The 19,990-nt window shown below is 38.6% G+C and overlaps 1 protein-coding gene across 10 annotated transcripts in view; it reads right to left on the bottom strand.

Moving 5' to 3' along the window:
* The window catches only part of TANC2 (tetratricopeptide repeat, ankyrin repeat and coiled-coil containing 2), a 357,810-nt gene that overhangs the window by 240,733 nt on the left and 97,087 nt on the right, over positions 1 to 19,990 (bottom strand). For 6 of the 10 annotated variants that reach the window (XM_073797499.1, XM_073797500.1, XM_033848249.2 and 3 more), the window contains one exon: positions 1,922 to 2,104. In XM_073797499.1, the coding sequence (XP_073653600.1) occupies positions 1,922 to 2,104 (183 nt within the window). The remainder of the gene's footprint in view (positions 1 to 1,921; positions 2,105 to 19,990) is intronic. The other 4 variants (XM_073797503.1, XM_073797505.1, XM_073797506.1 and 1 more) reach the window with 1 other exon arrangement.

The following is a 19,990-nucleotide window of genomic DNA, read 5'->3' as shown; positions in this document are numbered from 1 at the left end:
CACGGCATGTGGGATCTTCCTGGACCGGGGCACGAACCCGTGTCCCCTGCATCGGCAGGCGGACTCTCAACAACTGTGCCACCAGGGAAGCCCCTAAATAATATTTTTAATTTAAATTTCAAAGTAATTTAATTCCAGGTTAAACCAGAAAATTCTTATCATCTAATTCACTTGGCAGAAAATTGGCCACAGAAAAATTTTCATGGCATCCTCTTTCAGGAGAGAGATTTCTTTCATTCAGATATTTAAAAATGCATTCTCAAACTTCAAATTCTTAGGCCTCTGACAACCTCTTCAGTAAATAAAATTATTTGAGAGGATGCTTATACTTCGAGCACTGTAAAATTAAAACTGAATAGTTCATACCTGTAATTAACCAAGTGCACTTCCTATTACTGCTTCCCTGTACTATCTCTGTGATATCAGGCATGTTGTTGACTTTGTTAGTATATGTATTTATCTTTTAGGTCATCTAAAGGTTGTCTACTTAAGTTAAAGTTCAAACTGAGATAGGCTAATGGGGTAGGAAAGTGCTCTCTCTAAAACCTCAGGCAATGCAGCTAACTTCTATAAGGAAACTGAATTTTTCTTACTATTTCTTCCAATATGTGTAGTAAAAAGAAGCACATCACTTGACAGCCATCAGATTTGATTATTTGTATTTTCAGTAATCAATAATACCTTAAACTGTAAAAAAAAAAGCAGGGATTTCAAAGCACTGAAATTTTTATTCAAGCCCAATCACATAAAACTTACCCTGTTTTTAGATAACAGAAGGAATAAGTATTTTAGTAAAATGTTATTAAGCTACTTTACTGATTTTTACCTAATGACCCAAGAATCAAAGTAGACTTTGACTCAGTCATTTGAAGATGCCTAAAAAAACAATAAAAAATGTAAGAGGCATAACTTATGCTTTGTGCAGGTTGTAAAGAAGTGTAAGTTATGCTCTGTGGAACTACAGAATAAAGAAATACTATTATTTTAATGAAAATTATAAACATTGCAAAAGTTCCATTCAAAATAGATGGAAGAGTGAAAAATCTCATTTCCCCCTCTATCGTCTTATTTTCTTTTGAATTGTCATTCGATAATCAACACTACTGTCTAACTCAATGCCAGACGCATAGGAGGAAGTCAATATAGGCTTTGGGAATGACTTCATTTCCTGCCTCCATACACTCATAATCCATTCAACACCAGTCAACTTCCTGATGTTGATATAAACCAATAATGTTAAAAGAAACCTGACAAAGTGATCCAGGTGTATGTATTTTCGCACATAAGTATCATTTAATATATTAACATTTCTTCCCTGAAAAAGCTTTAAGGGATAAAAGTTCATTTAATCAAGACACAGTTTCACACCTAACAACTAGACCTGACTGCACAATACATACTGTGAGATCATATTAAAGTTAATCCACAACTTATCAATTATGGTAAATATCCTAACAAGTTGGACTGTACCATGGAGAGGTAACTATCTAGATCAGCTTTTAAAAACAGGTATGAAATATACACATCAGGATTTCAAACTGACGTACCTTTGCTAAACTATGAAGCGTTTCTTATTCTAGAATTACAATATCTCCATTTGGTAATCTGACACGAACAAGCTGATAAATGCAATCAGAACAACAGTATATTCTGGCAAAGCTGAAAATTTCCTGAAAGCCTAGAAAAATATGTCTACAACAGATGGATCATTTAGGAAATAAATACAACACTCTGTCAAATGGAGCACTATTCTAATTCCCTAAACTAAAATCGGTAGGAGCTCCACTTTCCAAGAGTCTGTGACATTAGTAAGGCCAAAGAGGAAAAACCTAGAGCTGCACATAAACATATCTGATATGACCTAGAGTGCCACACTGTTAGGTTTCCTGTTAAATATACTAAATTTAGGTAAAGTCCTTACCAGTTAACTTCTTCACAGGTTGGAGCCGAACACTGATAGACTGATGTGTGAGTAAGGGGGAGGATGGAAGAGAGCGAGACATGCCCTCCATAATCCGAATGTGCTGCATACCTTCACTCACTGGAAGTGGTGGGACGGCGTAGTCTGGCTCAAAAGCACAGTCGCTTTCTGTGGAGATGCCACCTGTTACATAGAAGAGAATGGGAGAAAAGAGCTGGTGAGAAAATACTCTTCTACTAAAATTCTTCTCTATTAAAAGTTATCTTTTTGGATGACTCAGCACAGTGTACACTGATATTGATTTTTCACTGTGAAAAGAAAATAAGGAACTCCCAACACACAGATTCATTTCTACGTAACTGGGTACTTAACTTCAGGTCCAGCACTAGGGAACTGAACATGAATAAGACAGGATTCCTCCTCGTAAGGGGCTCACTGTCTCATGAACAATGTAGTCATATAAAAAGTAATTACAGTACAATGCAACAAGTGTTACGATTACAGCAATGGTCTTCAGTTGTCCCTGAGAAGACAAACATGGAAGAAGATATTCCCCTGCTTGACAATCCAATCTGTGCAATTCCTAGTAGGATCACTGTAACCCTATTTCTTATTCTCTTTCTCCAAGAATGTACCTGAAAATATAAATGGGTAAGACTAACATTATATGGTGATTTTTGAATCTGCTCAAACATTTAAAAAAAGAGTAAATGATATGCTGTTTACTTCCACTTACGTACTGTTGACTTCTACTTCCGGCAATGGCAGATTATATACTTCAGACCAACCTTTCCCTAAGAAAACTACAACTATATACATTTTAAAAATCTTCCTGAAGGCACTGGAGAGTTAATAGCATGATGAAGAATTACAAGAAGACTGAGACCTGGTATTTGGGGCCACTTTTTACTTTGTGGCATCTGAAAGGCTAAGAAGCCATTGACAGTTTTACAGAGCTGGGAAGACAAGTACTGGAATGGCTGGAGAACCAAGTTGCGAAGGGGGAGCTGGTGTAACTCCAACACTTTTGTTTGGAACCCCAAAGGGCTACATTCTAGGAGTGTGTATAAACCAAAACTAGGGACTTCCCTGGTGGCGAGTGGTTAAGAATCTGCCTGTCAATGCAGGGAACACGGGTTCGAGCCCTGGTCCGGGAAGATCCCAGATGCCACGGAGCAACTAAGCCCATGTGCCACAACTACTGAGTCTGTGCTCTAGAGCCCACATGCCACAACTACGGAGCCTGCATGCCACAACTACTGAAGCCCACACACCCTAGAGCCTATGCTCCTCAACAAGAGAAGCCACCGCAATGAGAAGCCTGCACACCACAACAAAGAGTAGCCCCTGCTCTCTGCAACTAGAGAAAGCCCACATGCGGCAAGAAAGTCCCAACACAGCCAAAAATAAATTAATTAATTTATTTAAAAAAAAACAACAACAAAAAAACTAGACTGGCCTTTACAGGACTGAAGCTCAGCTCCAAATGTCTACCACAAAATTTAATTAAGGCAATCTTGGATTGCTAGTCCCTGCCAAAAACAAACATAAATCTTCTTAGAAGAAGATAACATCACCACAGATCTCAAAATACTTCCACAATTTTTCATATACAATATCTGGTCCTTAACTAACAATAACAAAAAGAGAACATGAAAAAAGCAAGTCAGAAAGATCATGCAAAATAAAGTCTTAGAGGGAATACAGACTATGGAACAATAAGACACAGAATTTAAACTAGTATGCTTAACACCAAAAAGATTAAAATACTTAGGAATGAATTTAACCAAGGAGGTGAAAGATCTGTACATTGAGAACTATAAGACACTGATGAAGAAACTGAAGACACAAATATATGGAAAGATATCCTGTATTCATGGACTGTAAGAATTAATATTGTTAAAATGTCCATACTACCCAAAGTAATCTACAGATCCAATGTAATCCCTATCAAAATTCCAATGGCATTTTTTCACAGAAATAGAAAAAGCAACTCTAAAATTTGCATGGATCCACAACAGACTCTGAATAGCTAACGTAATCAAGTAATCTTGAGCAAGAAGAACAAAACTGGTGGCATAACACACTTCCTAATTTCAAGTTATATTACAAAACAGTAGGAAGACAATTTGGTACTAGCACAAAAACAGACACATAGATCAATGGAACAGAACAGAGAACTTAGAAATAAACCCATGCATATACGGTCAACTAATCTTTGACAAAGGCACCAAGAATATACAATGGGGAAAGGATAGTCTCTTCAATAACTAGCATTGGAAAAACTGAATATCCACATGCAAAAGAATGAAACTGGATCCTTATCCTACACCATACACAAAAATCAACTGAAAATGGGTTAAAACTTAAACCTAAGACCTGAAACCATAAAGCTCTTAGAAGAAAACACAGGGGGAAAAGAACATGAAATTCATCTTGAAAATGATTTTTTTGGATTTGACATCAAAAGCACAAGCAACAAAAACAAAAGTAAAGCAAGTGAGACTATATCAAACTAAAAAGTTTCTGCACAGCAAAGGAAACCATCAACAAAATGAAAAGGTAACCTACAGAATGGGAGAAAATGTTTGCAAACCATGTATCTGATAAGGGGTTAATACTAAAAATATGTAAAGAACTCATACTCAATAGCAAAATAAAACAAACAAACAAAAAAACCTAATTAAAAAATGGGCAGGATTTCCCTGGTGGTGCAGTGGTTAAGAATCTGCCTGCCAACGCAGGGGACATGGGTTCGAGCCCTGGTCCAGGAAGATCCCACATGCCGCAGAGCAGCAAAGCCCATGCGCCACAACTACTGAGCCTGCACTCTAGAGCCCGTGAGCCAGAACTACTGAAGCCTGCGTGCCTAGAGCCCGTGCTCCTCAACAAGAGAAGCCACTGCAAGGAGAAGCCCACGCTCCACTACAAAGAGTAGCCCCCACTCACCGCAACTAGAGAAAGCCCACGCACAGCAACGAAGACCCAACACAGCCAAAAAAATAATTATAAATAAATAAATAAATTTTTTAAAAAAATGGGCAAAGGACCTGAATAAATATTTTCCAAAGAAGACATACGAATGGCCAACAGGCACATGAGAATGTACTCAACATCAACAATCATCAATCACAAAAATCAAAATCACAATGAGATACTACCTCATACCTGTTAGGACAGCTATTACCAAAAAGTCAAAAGATAATAAGTATTGGCAATGATGCAGAGAAAAAGGAACCCCTATACACTGTTGGTGGGAATGTGAATTGGTACAACCATTACAAAAAACAGTATGGAGATTCCTCAAAAAATTAAAACTAGAACTACCATATGAACCAGCAAACCTACTTCTGAGCATATATCAAAAGGAAGTAAAATTACTATTTCAAAGAGATACTTGCACTCCCATGTTCACTGCAGCATTATTCAAAGTAGCCACAATATAGAAACAATTTCAGTGTCTGTCAATGGATGGATGGATGAAGAAAATGTGATTTTACAAACACACACACACACACATACACACTCTCTCCCTCTCTCTCTCCCTCCCTCCCTCCCTCCCTCTCTCTCTGAGGAATATTATTCAGCCTTAAAAAAGAAGGAACTCCTTCCACTTGCAACAACAGGGATGAACCTGGAGGACATTATGCTAAGTGAAATAAGCCACCAGACACAGAAAGAAATAATCTCTATGTAATCTCACTTACATGTGGAATCTAAAAAATAAGGTCAAAATCATAGTAGTAGAGAGGAGAATGGTGGTGGCAAAAGGAGATGTTGGTCAAAGGGTAAAAACTTTCAGTTATTAGATGAATAAGTTCTGGAGACCTAATATACATCATGGCTCTTAGACACAGTCAATTACTGAGACAAAAGTGCTGAGAGTTTCTATTGAGAAATACTGACCAAATGCTGTATTAAAATTGTGTCATGTTATGTAAAAAGAAAAAAATTAACATGCTTAATATATATATATTTTTTTGCGGTACGCGGGCCTCTCACTGCTGTGGCCTCTCCCGTCGTGGAGCACAGGCTCTGGACGCGCAGGCTCAGCGGCCATGGCCCATGGACCCAGCTGCTCCGTGGCACGTGGGATCCTCCCGGACCGGGGCACGAACCCGTGTCCCCAGCATTGGCAGGCGGACTCTCAACCACTGCGCCACCAGGGAAGCCCAACATGCTTAATATTTAAAGAAAGTAAAAGTTTAGAATTTCAGCAATGAATTATGAAAATAAAAACTCAATAGGTGGATTGAAAAAACAGATTAGACACAGATGAAGAGAGAATTAGCAAACTGGAAGATAAAACATTTGTGCATCAAAGGACACTATCAAGAGAGTGAAAAGACAACCCTCAGAATGGTAGAAAATATTTGAAAATCATTTATCTGATAAGAGTCTAGAATTGAGGGGACTTCCCTGGCAGCCCAGTGGTTAAGACTCCGTGCTTCCACTGAAGGGGGCACAGGTTCAATCCCTGGTTGGGGAACTAAGATCCCACATGCCAGAGTGGCACAGCCAAAAAAAGTTTTTAAAATAAAAAACTTAAAAAAAAAAAGAGTCTAGAATCAAGAACATAAAAAGAACTCCTAGTACTCAACCACAAAAAGAGACACAATGCAATTTAAAAGTAGGCAAAAAACTTGAGCAGACATTTCTCCAAAGAGAAATGTACAATACAAATGGACAATAAGGTCATAAAAAGATACTCATATCATCATTCATTAAAGAAATACACATCAGAGCCACAATGAAATACCATTTCACACCCAGTAGAATGGCTATTAAAACAACAACAACAAAGAAGTGTTGGTAAGGATGTGGAGAAATTAGAACCTTCATACATTGCTGGTGGGAATATAAGATGGTACAGCTGCTGTGTAAAACAGTTTGGCAGTTCCTCAAAAAGTTAGACACAGAATTACCATACAACCCAGCTATCCCTCTTCTATGTATATACCCAAAGGCAATGAAAACAGGTTTTCAAGCAAAAACCTGAACATGAATGTTCACAGAAGCATTATTCATAATAGCCAAAAAGCAGAAACAACTCAAATGTCATTAATTGATGAATCAATAAACAAAATGTGGTATATCTATAAAATGAAATATTATTTAGCAATAAAAATAATGAAGGCTTGATTCATGCCACAACACTGATAAACTTTGAAAACATTCTACTAAGTGTAAGAAGCCAGACAAAAACAATGCCACATGTTGTATGAGTCCATTTATATGAAATGTTCAGAATAAGCAAATCCAGACAGAAAGTAGATTAGTGGTTGCCAGGGATGACTACAGGAATGAGGAGTGACTGCTTAATAGGTACAGGGTTTCCTTTTGGGGTGATGGATTATATAGCAGTGATGGTTGCACAACACTGTAAATGTACTAAAACCACTGAATTGTACACATTAAAATGGTTAAAATGGTAAGTTACCGCAATTAAAAAATATTACGTAGATATTTACCACCTACTCACATATTTATTCAAACCAGAAGACTAGTAATCATTCATTTCTTCCCATCACTTCCCTTTGCAACAAATGCAATAGCTATTCTGCAGAGTATCAACCTCATATAGAGTTCAAATCTACCATGTTCTCTTCATTTCTCCTATCACTACCATAGTCCAGATCACTACTATCTTTCCCCCAAACTTCTGTTGCTAGAAATCTAGGACTTATTCCTTATCTTTGGATTTCAAAACTTTTACCAGAATAGGTCTTAACTTTTTATTTCTCATTAGTCACTGGGTCCTTTCCTTTACTATATTGACCAATTATTTTCTTCCAACCGTTCTCTTCTCTTTCTCTCTGGAACTGTGATCAGATGAAATCTCCTAGACCTATTTCACAAGTCTCTTTATTAATAGATTTCTAATCTTTGGGCTTTCATGAATAGACATGAGACTGATTTATATGGAATTATAGTATTTTACAGGTTTACAAAGAGGTATGTCATTAGTGTAATAATTCCCTAATTAAAGAAAAATCAGCACTAGATTGTTTAAAGAAAATATATCTAGAGGAATGCATTTGATTTAGTGAAGTATCTCTTTTCATTTGAAATGTTCTAATGTTAAAACTTAGCTGATAATTTTAGAATCTAATAATACTCCTTAAGGAATAATACTGCAATTAGTCCAGTATGGATGTCCTAGTTTACTTTTTTGCTTAAAAATATTTTCCTCTATCTTCTCTGCCCTATAAATACAGAGAAAAAACTAAAAATATATGTTTCAAGTAAAGAAAAGTACTGGTATGCATGAACAGAATTTGACTGCATTAGCCATTTTTTCTTGGGTAACTAACAACCTCAAAATATCTGTAGTCTACAACATTCACTTTTATGCTTATGAATCTGTAGATTGACTGTGGGTCAGCTGATCTTGGTTGGGTTATCACGTTCAGAACTATTCCAATGTGTCATTCATATTGGGCCTAGTCACTGAAGGGGCAGTGAATATATGGGGCACACTCTTGTCATGGTAGATCACAGGGCTGCAGGAGACCAAGTTAAATCAGAGGAGCATATTTAAGACCTCTGTTCACTAATATTTTACTGGCCCAAGCAAGTCCAAGAACAACATCAATGGGGCATGGAAATACACCTGGTGCATTTCAGTGGGAACCACTGAAAAGCTGCATAGCAAAAGAAATGGATGTATAATTTTATAACAGGAAGGAAGTAAAAAATTTGAAATCCAATTTACCAGGACTTCCCTGGTGGTCCAGTGGCTAAGACTCCACACTCCCAATGCAGGGGGTTCGGGTTCAATCCCTGGTCAGGAAACTAGATCCCACTTGCCGCAAATATAGAGTTCGCATGCCACAACAAAGATCCCACATGCAGCAATGAAGACCCCCGTGCAGCAACTAAGACCCGGCACAGCCAAGTAAAAAAATAAACGTTAAAAAAAAAAAAGAAATCCAATTTACCAAGCATGTAAGATGATATTTACTGGTACTCCAAATTACTCAATCTTCATTTTCCTACCACTCACTTTTCCTGCTATAATCAACTGAATAAAAGTTACTGAAATAATGTGATAGAGATATGGCAGAATAAAATAAACTGCTAATGTGACAGAAAAAAATCAGTTTTGCTGGATACCCGGAGATTAGATATTCAAAAGTTGAATTAAGATAGCACAGGGAGGGCTTCCGTGGTGGCACAGTGGTTAAGAATCCGCCTGCCAATGCAGGGGACACGGGTTTGAGCCCTGGTCCAGGAAGATCCCATTAGTTGCCACGGAGCAACTAAGTCCGTACGCCACAACTACTAAGCCTGTACTCTAGAGCCTGAGAGCCACAACTACTGAGCCCGCCCACGTAAAGCCCATGCTCCGCAACAAGAGAAGCCACCACAATGAGAAGCCTGTGCACAGCAATGAAGAGTAGCCCCCACTCCCTGAAACTAGAGAAAGCCTGCATGTAGCAACGAAGACCCAATGCAGCCAAAAATAAATAAATAAAATAAATAAATTTGTTTAAAAAAAAAAGATAGCACAGGGATATCAAGTATATGGACACTAAAGAAATGTTAGGAGTAATTATGACTCAATAAAAATTTCAGTCCTAAGTCTTATATTTAGTACAGATGATTACGAGATATTAAAGTTCAAGTTAATAAAGAAATTCTTTAGCTGAAGGCCGTACCTATTCTACAGAACTGCCTTCTAATTTTTCAAGTTACATAAATAACCACAAATAAAACTTATAAATCAAAAGCCTCTAGCATGATAATTCATTAAACTGTATACATTACTTATGAATTTTCCAGTTTATATGTTATTAAAAGTTATTTTTAAAAAGTACACAGAGAAACAAAACAAAACAGAGCATGGTGGTAAACTAGTCCCTAAAGTCAAAGGGCTTTTACATATTTCAGAAACAAAGGGGTTTTGCCTGAAATTATTCCAAATATCATTTTAACTTACAGCACTCTGTGACTCAGTAATAGTCTCATAACGTGTCCATAATATCAGACAGGAAACAGGCCAAGAGAAGTGTAATAGCTAGTATGGGGTCATGTAATCAGACAGCACGCCTGCCTATGCAGAAAATTTTAAGTAATCTAGAAAAAAATCCACTAGAAAAAAACAAGTGGGTTAGACAAACTCAAAGATTACAGAGTCCGTATCCAAGAAGCAAATTTCCAGCAATGAATATGCAGAAAATTAAAAAAAATTTAAACCAGTAACACCAAAATAGCACCATTAAAAACATGAAATAATTAGGAAGAAATCTAACAATATATGTACAATATTTGTATGCTGAAAACTACAAAACACTGATGAAAGACATCAAAGACCTAAATGGAGAGATGTACTATTGACCTGTTCATGGATCTGAAGATTTTAGGATGCTAGGTCTCCAAAGTGATCTACGGGTTTAAAGCGATCCTAATGAAAATCCAGCAGTCAATTATTCTGGTAGAAATCAAAAAGCTGATTTTAAACTCATGTAAAAACAAAGGGACTAGGATAGATAAAATAATTTTGAACAGTAAAATCAAAGTTTGGAGTCTCACAGAACCTCATTTCAAGACTAATGTGAAGTTACTGTAATCCAGACAGTATGTGGTATTGGTAAAAGAATGGACACAAAATCAATGGAACACAACAACTCAGAGGCACTGGTAAAGTTCACAGTCCAGGGGCACAGGCTCACCAAAAGACTGAGACCTAATCATAGGACTACAGAATGCTTCCCACCCCACTCCCACCTTAAAATTACATTACTATTTGCCGCAGTTCATTTTATCCAGTACACCATATTCACCTTTCAGCAGAAACTTACATGGCATACTAAAAGTTAAAAAAACAAACAAATGAACAAAAAACAGTATGAAGAGACAGTGCACGCATCAGAACCAGCCTCAGATATGGCAAAGATGTTGGAATTATAAAATTGTGAATTAAAAAAATGAAATACTTAGGTATAATTCTAACAAAATATATAGAAGATCTATATGAGGAAGACTACAAAACTCTGATGAAAGAAGTCAAAGAAGATCCAAATAAATGGAGAGAAACATGGATACAAAGCATCAATACTGTCAAAATGTCAATTCTCCCCAAACTGATCTAGCAGACTTAATGCAAACCCAATCAGTATTTGTTGATATTGAAAAACTGATTCTAGAGACTTCCCTGGTGGTCCAGTGGTAAAGAATCCACCTTACAATGCAGGGGACGCAGGTTTGATCCCAGGTCGGGGAACTAAGATCCCACACACGACGCTGTGGGGCAACTAATTCCATGCGCCACAACTACTGAGCTTGTACGCCTCAACTAGAGAGCCCACGTGCTGCAAACTACAGAGCCCACGTGCTCTGAAGACTGCGTGCTGCAAGTAGAGACAGAAAACCCACGCGCCACAACTAGAGAGAAGCCCGTGCACAGCAACAAAGAGCCCATGTGCCACAACGAACGATCCTGCATGCCTCGACGAAGATCCCATGTGCCACAACTATGACCAGATGCAGCCATAAAAATTAAATAAATAAGAAAGAAAAACTGATTCTAAAATTTATATGGAGAGGCAAAAGACCCAGAATACCCAACTCAATATTTGAAGGGGAAGAACAAAGATGGAGGACTGACACTGCTGAACTTCAAGATGTACTATAAAGCTACAGTAATCAAGGCAGTGTGGTACTGATGAAAGAACAGACAGACAAATCAATGGAACAGAATAGAAAGCCCAGAAATAGACCTACATAAATATAGCCAAAGGAGCAAACGCAGTACACTGGAGAAAAGATAGTCTTTTCAACAAATGATCCTTAGACAACTGGACATCCACCTCCAAAACAATAAATCTAGACACAGACCTTACACCCTTCATAAAAAATTAACTCAAAATGGATCACACACTTAAATGTAATATGCAAAAGTATAAAACTCCTAGAACATCACATGGAAAATCTGGATAACCTTGAAGACATGATCCACGAAAGCAATAACTGATGATCTAGACTTCATTAAAATTTAAAATGTCTGCTCTACGAAAGACACTGTCAAGAATATGAGAACACAAGCCTCATACTGAGAGAAAATATTTTAAAATATATCCAAAGTATACAAACTCAATGATAAGAAAAAAAATTAAAACATGGGAAAAGACCCGGACACCTCACTAAAGAAGCAAATAAGTATACGAAAAAGACATTCAATATATGTGATTAGAGAACTGCAAATTAAAACAACTCAAGGTACCACTGCACACCTATTAGAATGGCCAAAATCCAAAGCACTGACAACACCAAATGCTGGTAAGGATGTGGAGCAACCGGATCTCTCGTTCATTGCTGGTGGGAATGAAAAATGGTGCAGCCACTTCGGAAGACAGTTTGGCAGTTTCTTACAAAACTAAACATATTCTTACCTTACAATCCAGCAGTCATGCTCCTTGGCATTTACCCAAATGAGTTGAAAACTTATATCCATACAAAAACCTGCACATGGATATTAACGGCAGCTTTATTCACAACTGTCAAAACCTGGAAGCAACCAAGATGTGCTTCAGTGAATGGATAAACTGGTACATCCAAACAATAGAATATTATTCAGCACTAAAAAGAAATGAGCTATCAAATCATGAGATGTCATGGAGGAACCTTAAATGTGTATTACTAAGTGAAAGAAGCCAATCGGAAAAGGGTACATACTGTATGATTCCAACTATATGACATTCTGAAACAGGCAAAACAGTGGAAACAGTAAAAAGATCAGTGGATTCCAGGGATTGTAGGGAGGGAAGGATGAACATTTAGAGTATAGAGGATTTTTAGGGCAGTGAAGCTATTCTACATGATACTATAATAGTAGGTATATGTCATTATATATTTGTCAAAATCATAGAATGTACAACATCAAGAGTGAACCCTAGGGACTTCCCTGGTGGCACAGTGGTTAAGAATCCACCTGTCAATGCAGGGGACACGGGTTTGAGCCCTGGTCCAGGAAGATCCCACCTGCTGCGGAACAACTAAGCCCGTGCGCTACAACTAGTGAGCCTGCGCTCTAGAGCCTGCAAGCCACAACTACTGAGCCCACGTGCCACAACTACTGAAGCCCGCGCGTCTAGAGCCTGTGCTCCACAACAAGAGAAGCCACCACAATGAGAAGCCCGCGCACTGCAATGAAGAGTAGCCTCCCCTTGCCGCAACTAGAGAAAGCCCACGTGCAGCAATGAAGACCCAACGCAGCCAAAGAATAAAATTAATTAAAAAATATATATTTTTAAATAAAAATGAAAGGCTTCCTTAAAAAAAAAAAAAAGAGTGAACCCTAATGAAAAAGAGTGAACCCTAATGTAAACTATGAACTTTGGGTGATAATGATGTGTCAATGTCGCTTCATCTATTTTAACAAATGTACCACTGTGGTGCTGGGATGTTAACAGTGGAGGAGGCTGTGGGTGTGTGGGTGCAAGAGGCATATATAGAAACTCTGTACTTTCCACTCAATTTTGCTGTGAACCTAAAACTACTCTAAAATAGAAAATCTATTTTTTTTTTTTTTTTTTTTTTTCCGGTACGCGGGCCTCTCACTGTTGTGGCCTCTCCCATTGCGGAGCACAGGCTCCGGACGCACAGGCCCAGCAGCCACGGCTCATGGGCCCAGCCGCTCCGCGGCATGTGGGATCCTCCCCGACCGGGGCACGAACCCGTGTCCCCTGCATCGGCAGGCGGACTATCAACCACTGTGCCACCAGGGAAGCCGGAAAATCTATTTTTTAAAACAAATAAATCTATAACCAAAAACCAACCAAAAAGAATGGGTAGAATACATATCTGAAGACTATGAAAATAAACAGTAGCAGGCAGATTGGAAAAGAAGCACAGAATGTGAAGTTCCATTGAAGTGGTGGTGAGTTTGCCATGTTTTTTCTCAGGTATTGCCTCACCTGGACTCAAAGGCAGCCCAAAACTGAGAAGTGTACACCGGGTAAGAAAAAGCTCCAAGAAAATCCCTCCCTTCCTAGTGAGGAACAGGGAAGGGGGCCCTTGCTAGTCTGAGAAACTAGGGGAAATCCCTCCTTTTTCCCTTCTCTTCTATCCTGGTCTCCAGCCAATTCTATGGCAGTAGCAGCAGAGAGATGGTAGTGGTGACTGGGCAGGGACCTAAAACCCTGGGAGAAGTGAACCCTTTTTTCTGACCCCAGGAATTGTAATCCCAGGAGTGTGAGGCAAATCCTCACTGCTTTTTATTTCTCTGTCCTCTTATCACTTGGCTTGGATACAAACACAGTTGTAGGAATTGAACAGTGGAACAGGGAAACTAGAGTCCCTGTTTTTTAGCCAGACTACTGGCAAGGGAGAGTCTGAGAGCTGGAAAATGTTGGTAAGATTGGGGTGTGGAGGTGTATCAAGCAAACAATCCCATAGAGTTGTATATGAACTTCAGGGCTCACCTCTGAGCTCTGCGTGCATGGACGTGACCCTAAACATCCATACCATAGGCTTTAAGAACAGAGCAACAAGACATACTTACTACCACTCTGGTCCCAGAATGGATACTGGGTCCCACACATGGAAATGATCTAAATAGAAATGCTCAGAAAACCGAACTGACGTTGCAACTAGAGCCCCGAGAATGCAGGTAGGAATCTGTTTCCTGAACATAATCTGGTTGACTAGCCACTGACATACACACACACGCACGCGCACACACACACACACACACACACACACACACACACAAATCAACCTTCTCCTTAGAACTTAAATAAAATCTAGGGTCTCATATCATAATATTCAAAATGTCTTAGATACAATCCAAAATAATATGGCATATGAAGAAACAGGGAAATCTCAACATGAGAAGGAAAAGTCAACAGATGTTACCCCCAAGATTATACAGATATTAGAATTAAACACCAAAGACCTTAAAGTAACTATTACAACAATGCTTCAATAAGTAAAGGCGGGCTTCCCTCGTGGCACAGTGGTTGAGAGTCCGCCTGCCGATGCAGGGGACACAGGTTTGTGCCCCAGTCAGGGAAGATCCCACATGCCGCGGAGCAGCTGGGCCCGTGAGCCATGGCTGCTGAGCCTGCGCGTCCGGAGCCTGTGCTCCTCAATGGGAGAGGCCACAACAGTGAGAGGCCCGCGTACCGCAAAAAACAAAAAATTTTAAAAATTAAAAGAAATAATAAGTAAAGGCAAACATTATTGAATGAATGGGAAGACAGAAAATTTCAAAATCTAGTGTGTAGTTTACACATACAACACATCTCCTTTTGGACCAGTCACTTTTCAAGTGGTCAATAACTACTGTATTGCACAGTAAAGCTTTACACCTATGTCCAGAATCAAGTTCATTTAGTTTCTAGAATATAAGGCAAAAAGTATGATCCAATCACGAAATACTGGAAAGATCCTAGAGTGATGACTCTTACCACATTCCCATTCAACTCATCGATACGGCCTAAGCAGAAGAAAGACAAACCTTAGAGAATGCCAATGGATTTTTGTAACTTATTCAGGTTGTGTATCCCACTGCTGCTGCTGCTTTAGATGTGGTTTTCTTGCTAAAGCAAATCAACATATCCCTGGTACCAGGTCTGCAGCTACAGACCTGAGAATGAGATCATCGTAAGTGGTAAGCATTCAGCTGTCAGGGTTAGCTATACATTTTCACTGGCCTACCTGCTATTAATTCTCCTGGTCTTAGGAATAATCTAATCCACAGGGACCTTAACTGCCTTTCCATTCTAAGGGCACCATGCTGGTCTACTACACTAATAATTTCATGCTGATTAGACTTGGTGAACAAGAAGCAGCAACTGATCTAAATACTGTGGTAAAATATATGCACTCCAGAAGGTGGGAAATCAATTCCACAAAAATTCACAGGTCTTCCACACTGGTAAAATTTCTGTGAGCCCTATGGTCTTGAGCAATTCAAGATATCCCTTCCAAGGTGATGAAGTTGCTGCACCTACTCTCTCTTAATACTGAGAAAGAAGTGCAATGCCCAGTAGACCTCCTTGGATTTTTGAAGCAATCTGTTCCTCATTTGGGTATGCAGCTATGAACCATTTACCAAGACTGCTGGATGTGAGAGAGGCCCACAACAATTGAAGGCTCTGCGACACATACGGGCTGCTGTGAAAGCTGCTTTGCACTTGGGTTATATAACCCACTAGGATCCAGCGTTGCTTGACAGACCTGTGCTAGATAGGGATCTTGAACGGTTATTGCACAACTTTAGGTGAATCTCAGGCCAGATCTCCAGTATTCTGTAAAAAAGCTATGTCATCCGGTACAAATAACTATCACTCTTTTTCGAAAAACAGCTTTTGGCTTACCACAGGGCCTTAGAATGAATGCCTGATCATGGGCCACCATGTTACCATGTGACCTGGGCAGTCCATCATGAACTAAGTTTTGTTGGACCAACAAAGCAATATGGTTGGGTGTGTACTGAAGCACTTCATCATCAGAAGGAAGGGATGTACATGAGATCAGGCTTGAGCAGGTCCTGAAGGCATAAATAATTTGCATAAGCAAGTGGCCCAGATGCCCAAGGTTCCTAATTCCTGCTATATTGCTTCTTTTCTCTCAATCTGGATATATTTTATCTCATGGAGAATTCTCTATGACCATCTCACTGAGGGGGAAAAAAAATCAATCTTGTTTACTGATATCTCTGCATGATAACATGCAGATGACAACAATACTAGAGCCCCATTCTGGGGTCCTGAAGGACAGTGGTGAAGGGAAACCCTTCCAGGGCCAGAAGTATGAACAGGGTACCTAGTTGTTCATTTTGCCTGGGAGGAGAGATGACAGAGATACTGTTCTATACTGACTCAAGGACAGTGTTTAATGGTACGACTGGATATTCAGAGATTTGGAAGGAATAATTAGAGAACTGGTGACAAGGAAATCTGGGGATAAGGTATATGGACAGACCTCTTTGAAAGGGCACAGAATATGAAGCAATTTATGTCCCATGTGAATGCTTACCAAAGGGCAAACTCTACAGAAAAGGTGCTTAATAACCCCGTAGATAAGACGACCAGTTTGGAGGACTAAGCCAGTCTCTTTACCCAGCCATTCTATCTTTGCCCAGTGGGCTCATTAACAAAGAGGCCATGGTAGCAGGATGCAGTTTATACATGGGCTCAGCAATATGGGCTTCTGCTCACCGAGGCCAACCTGACTACAGCCACAGCTGAGCGTCCAACCTGCCAAAAGTTCACGCATGCACTGGGGAAGAGGCAGGTGGATGCCCCCAATACACGGTACCATTCATGCGATGGTTGGTCAGTTGTCTCTCTACTCATTTCTAGTCCCTGGTGACTTCCCCTTCCTTCTTAGTAAATCAATTATGAATGTAAAATAAATATTGTTTATAGTGTCAAGGATTTCAGACTGTCTTAGTCTGCCCCCTTGTGGGAACCAGCTCTTCAATCTTTCACTAGGAATAAAATTTATTAAATCCAGCCTGGCCTCAAACAAAACAAAACACAAAATGTATTTATTAGATAATAATTTTACCCTAGGCTTCACTAATAGGTTCCTTCCTCATCCTTTGTTATCCAACTCTTTATGACCCTTCAATAAACTTATGAAGTTTTTCAAAGAGGTTTTTGTCATTTTTATCTCTTGCGAGAAGAATTCAGATAAAAATATTTTAAATCAGAATCTTTCTAAATGTCCAACATACCTTTTCCAACCTTTTTAGTTCCCATGCTTTTATTCCGTTTCATTCATAAATATGGATAAGCAAGGAGTGGCTTCTACAAGCCTTCTAGTGTTAACTAGTCCAATTATCATAATACTAAGTAGGATACTTAATATGTTCTGACACAAAACGTGATTAGGGTTGCATATTCCTAGAGTTTAAGATATTACTAAGTAAATTATTATGAATCACTTTGAAAATCTGAACACTCATTGATGAGGAAATGGTGGAATAAATTATGGATTACTTAGCTAAGGAGGATTATACAGATTTTAAGAAATTAGAATTTAAGTATGTTCCTGGAGGGATGGCCATGCTACACTGTTAACTGAGGGAGAAGAGAATTAAAACTGCATTTTAGGTTTTCCCTGGTGGCGCAGTGGTTGAGAGTCCGCCTGCCAATGCAGGGGACACGGGTTCGTGCCCCGGTCCGGGAAGATCCTGCATGCCGCAGAGCGGCTAGGCCCGTGAGCCATGGCCGCTGAACCTGCGTGTCTGGAGCCTGTGCTCCGCAATGGGAGAGGCCACAACAGTGAGAGGCCCGCGTACCGCAGAAAAACAAAAACAAAAACAAAAAAATGCATTTTATTTTTTTAAATCTTCAAAGTAATACATACACACACACACACACACACACACACACACACACACACACACACACATCCATGCATGTGCCAGTATGACTTTAGCGGAAAACATGGAAGGATACAGACTGAATACAATTAATGCTAGTTACTTTAGGGGAGTGGAAGAGGAAGAAGCCCTAACATATCCTTTTTAAATGTCTACATTGTTTGGTAAAAGTAATTTTTTACTTAATACAATTATTATATCTCACATTAAAAAATATAAAGTGTAACTGAAATATATAAACACATTCTGACATACCCCTAGCACCCTAAGATAATAAGAAATTGTTGGCTAGAGGGCCAATTTCAAGTTTAATTTTTTGGAAAAAAGAGTGTTACACAAAGAATTATCAACAAGAAGTTAAATCTCAGAAGAAACATATGACAAGAAATAAAGACACTTCAGAGGGATTTGTCATTTAAGGTCAGATCTTTTCAACTCTGTTGGTCCAACCACCAACAAACAAATTTGTGTTTTAAATATAAGAATGGAAAGATTCTAAATATGTGCTACCAACAAGGCTGATTTGAAACTTTTGGCATAGATTAGTGTAAAGCCTGAAATATTTTCTGACTGAAAATAATACTTCACAGCATTACTCTGAGAATTAAATGAGGATTTTGTGAAAGCACCTAGCTCAGAGCCTGGCACATATGTATTATTAAATTTTTTTTCTTTATTCCTAAAGCAATCTATGTTGAAAGCTAAATAATTTTTATCAGAAGGAGAAAGTACTAAAACAACAAAATAATCCTGTACATTAGTGATGCCACTATGCCAGATATACTCTTACACTGAGATAAAGAAATGATATACTGAATATTGAAATAATTTTCCTTATCATTCTATATAATAAAACACTCTGGGTTTAATAAAGAAATCATCGTCACCAGACTAAAGATAATTTGTATACGTTTCAAGCACACGAACATCTCATTTCTACGAAATATTTCATATGTTTATAAGGAAAGAAAAAGAACCAGGAGATAGCATATTTGAAAATTTAGTACATTATTACTATAGATACACCAGCATGCAATAATCAAATGAAACCAGCTACAAATAATGGGCATCACACAAAGTCAAATACTGTACAATTTCCCAGTCTTCCAGCATGAACTGATCATAGGCATTATTATACCAATACATACCGTATATATCAGAGTCTAATGCCTGCATAATGTTATCTTTGCAGGAGTAAATCAAAACTGGGTTTCAGCCATATTACATTAGTTCATGCACCTATTTAGTATCTAGAAGCAGTAAGTCAGCTTATGTACAGATGACCTCTAATGAAAAATCATTTGATTCAGAAAATGGAGCTAGTACAATAAAAAAAAACAATTCTGATGAAGTACCCCATGATTCCTGAAATACAGAACCAGAATTCCTAGAATTGATAAGCTTCCTTCATCAATTCGATGGCCTAAATGCAAGACACTGGTACTGTGCTAGATGCTAAGATCCTACCATTAATGAACTCCTAGATTACTAAGAAAAACAGAGATCCAACCGACAAATAAGACCAGATGTGGTATGTAATATAACCCAATAATGCACAAAATGCTACGCTGGAAAGCAGAAAATAACCAGCCAACCTTAAAAGGCTATACTAGGTTAAACTGTCACAATCAGTTTTACAGTCTTATTTCAAGAGCCTCAATTCACAAGTCAATAGATAGTTGATAGTCTGACAAACTACATACATCCAACAAATTCCTCACACTGCGGCT

The sequence above is a fragment of the Tursiops truncatus genome, chromosome 20 (genome assembly GCF_011762595.2).
Source record: "Tursiops truncatus isolate mTurTru1 chromosome 20, mTurTru1.mat.Y, whole genome shotgun sequence".
Lineage (NCBI taxonomy): Eukaryota > Metazoa > Chordata > Mammalia > Artiodactyla > Delphinidae > Tursiops > Tursiops truncatus.
The sequence above is the reverse complement of the archived record's forward strand: the minus strand, read 5'-3'. Positions and strand labels throughout refer to the sequence as shown.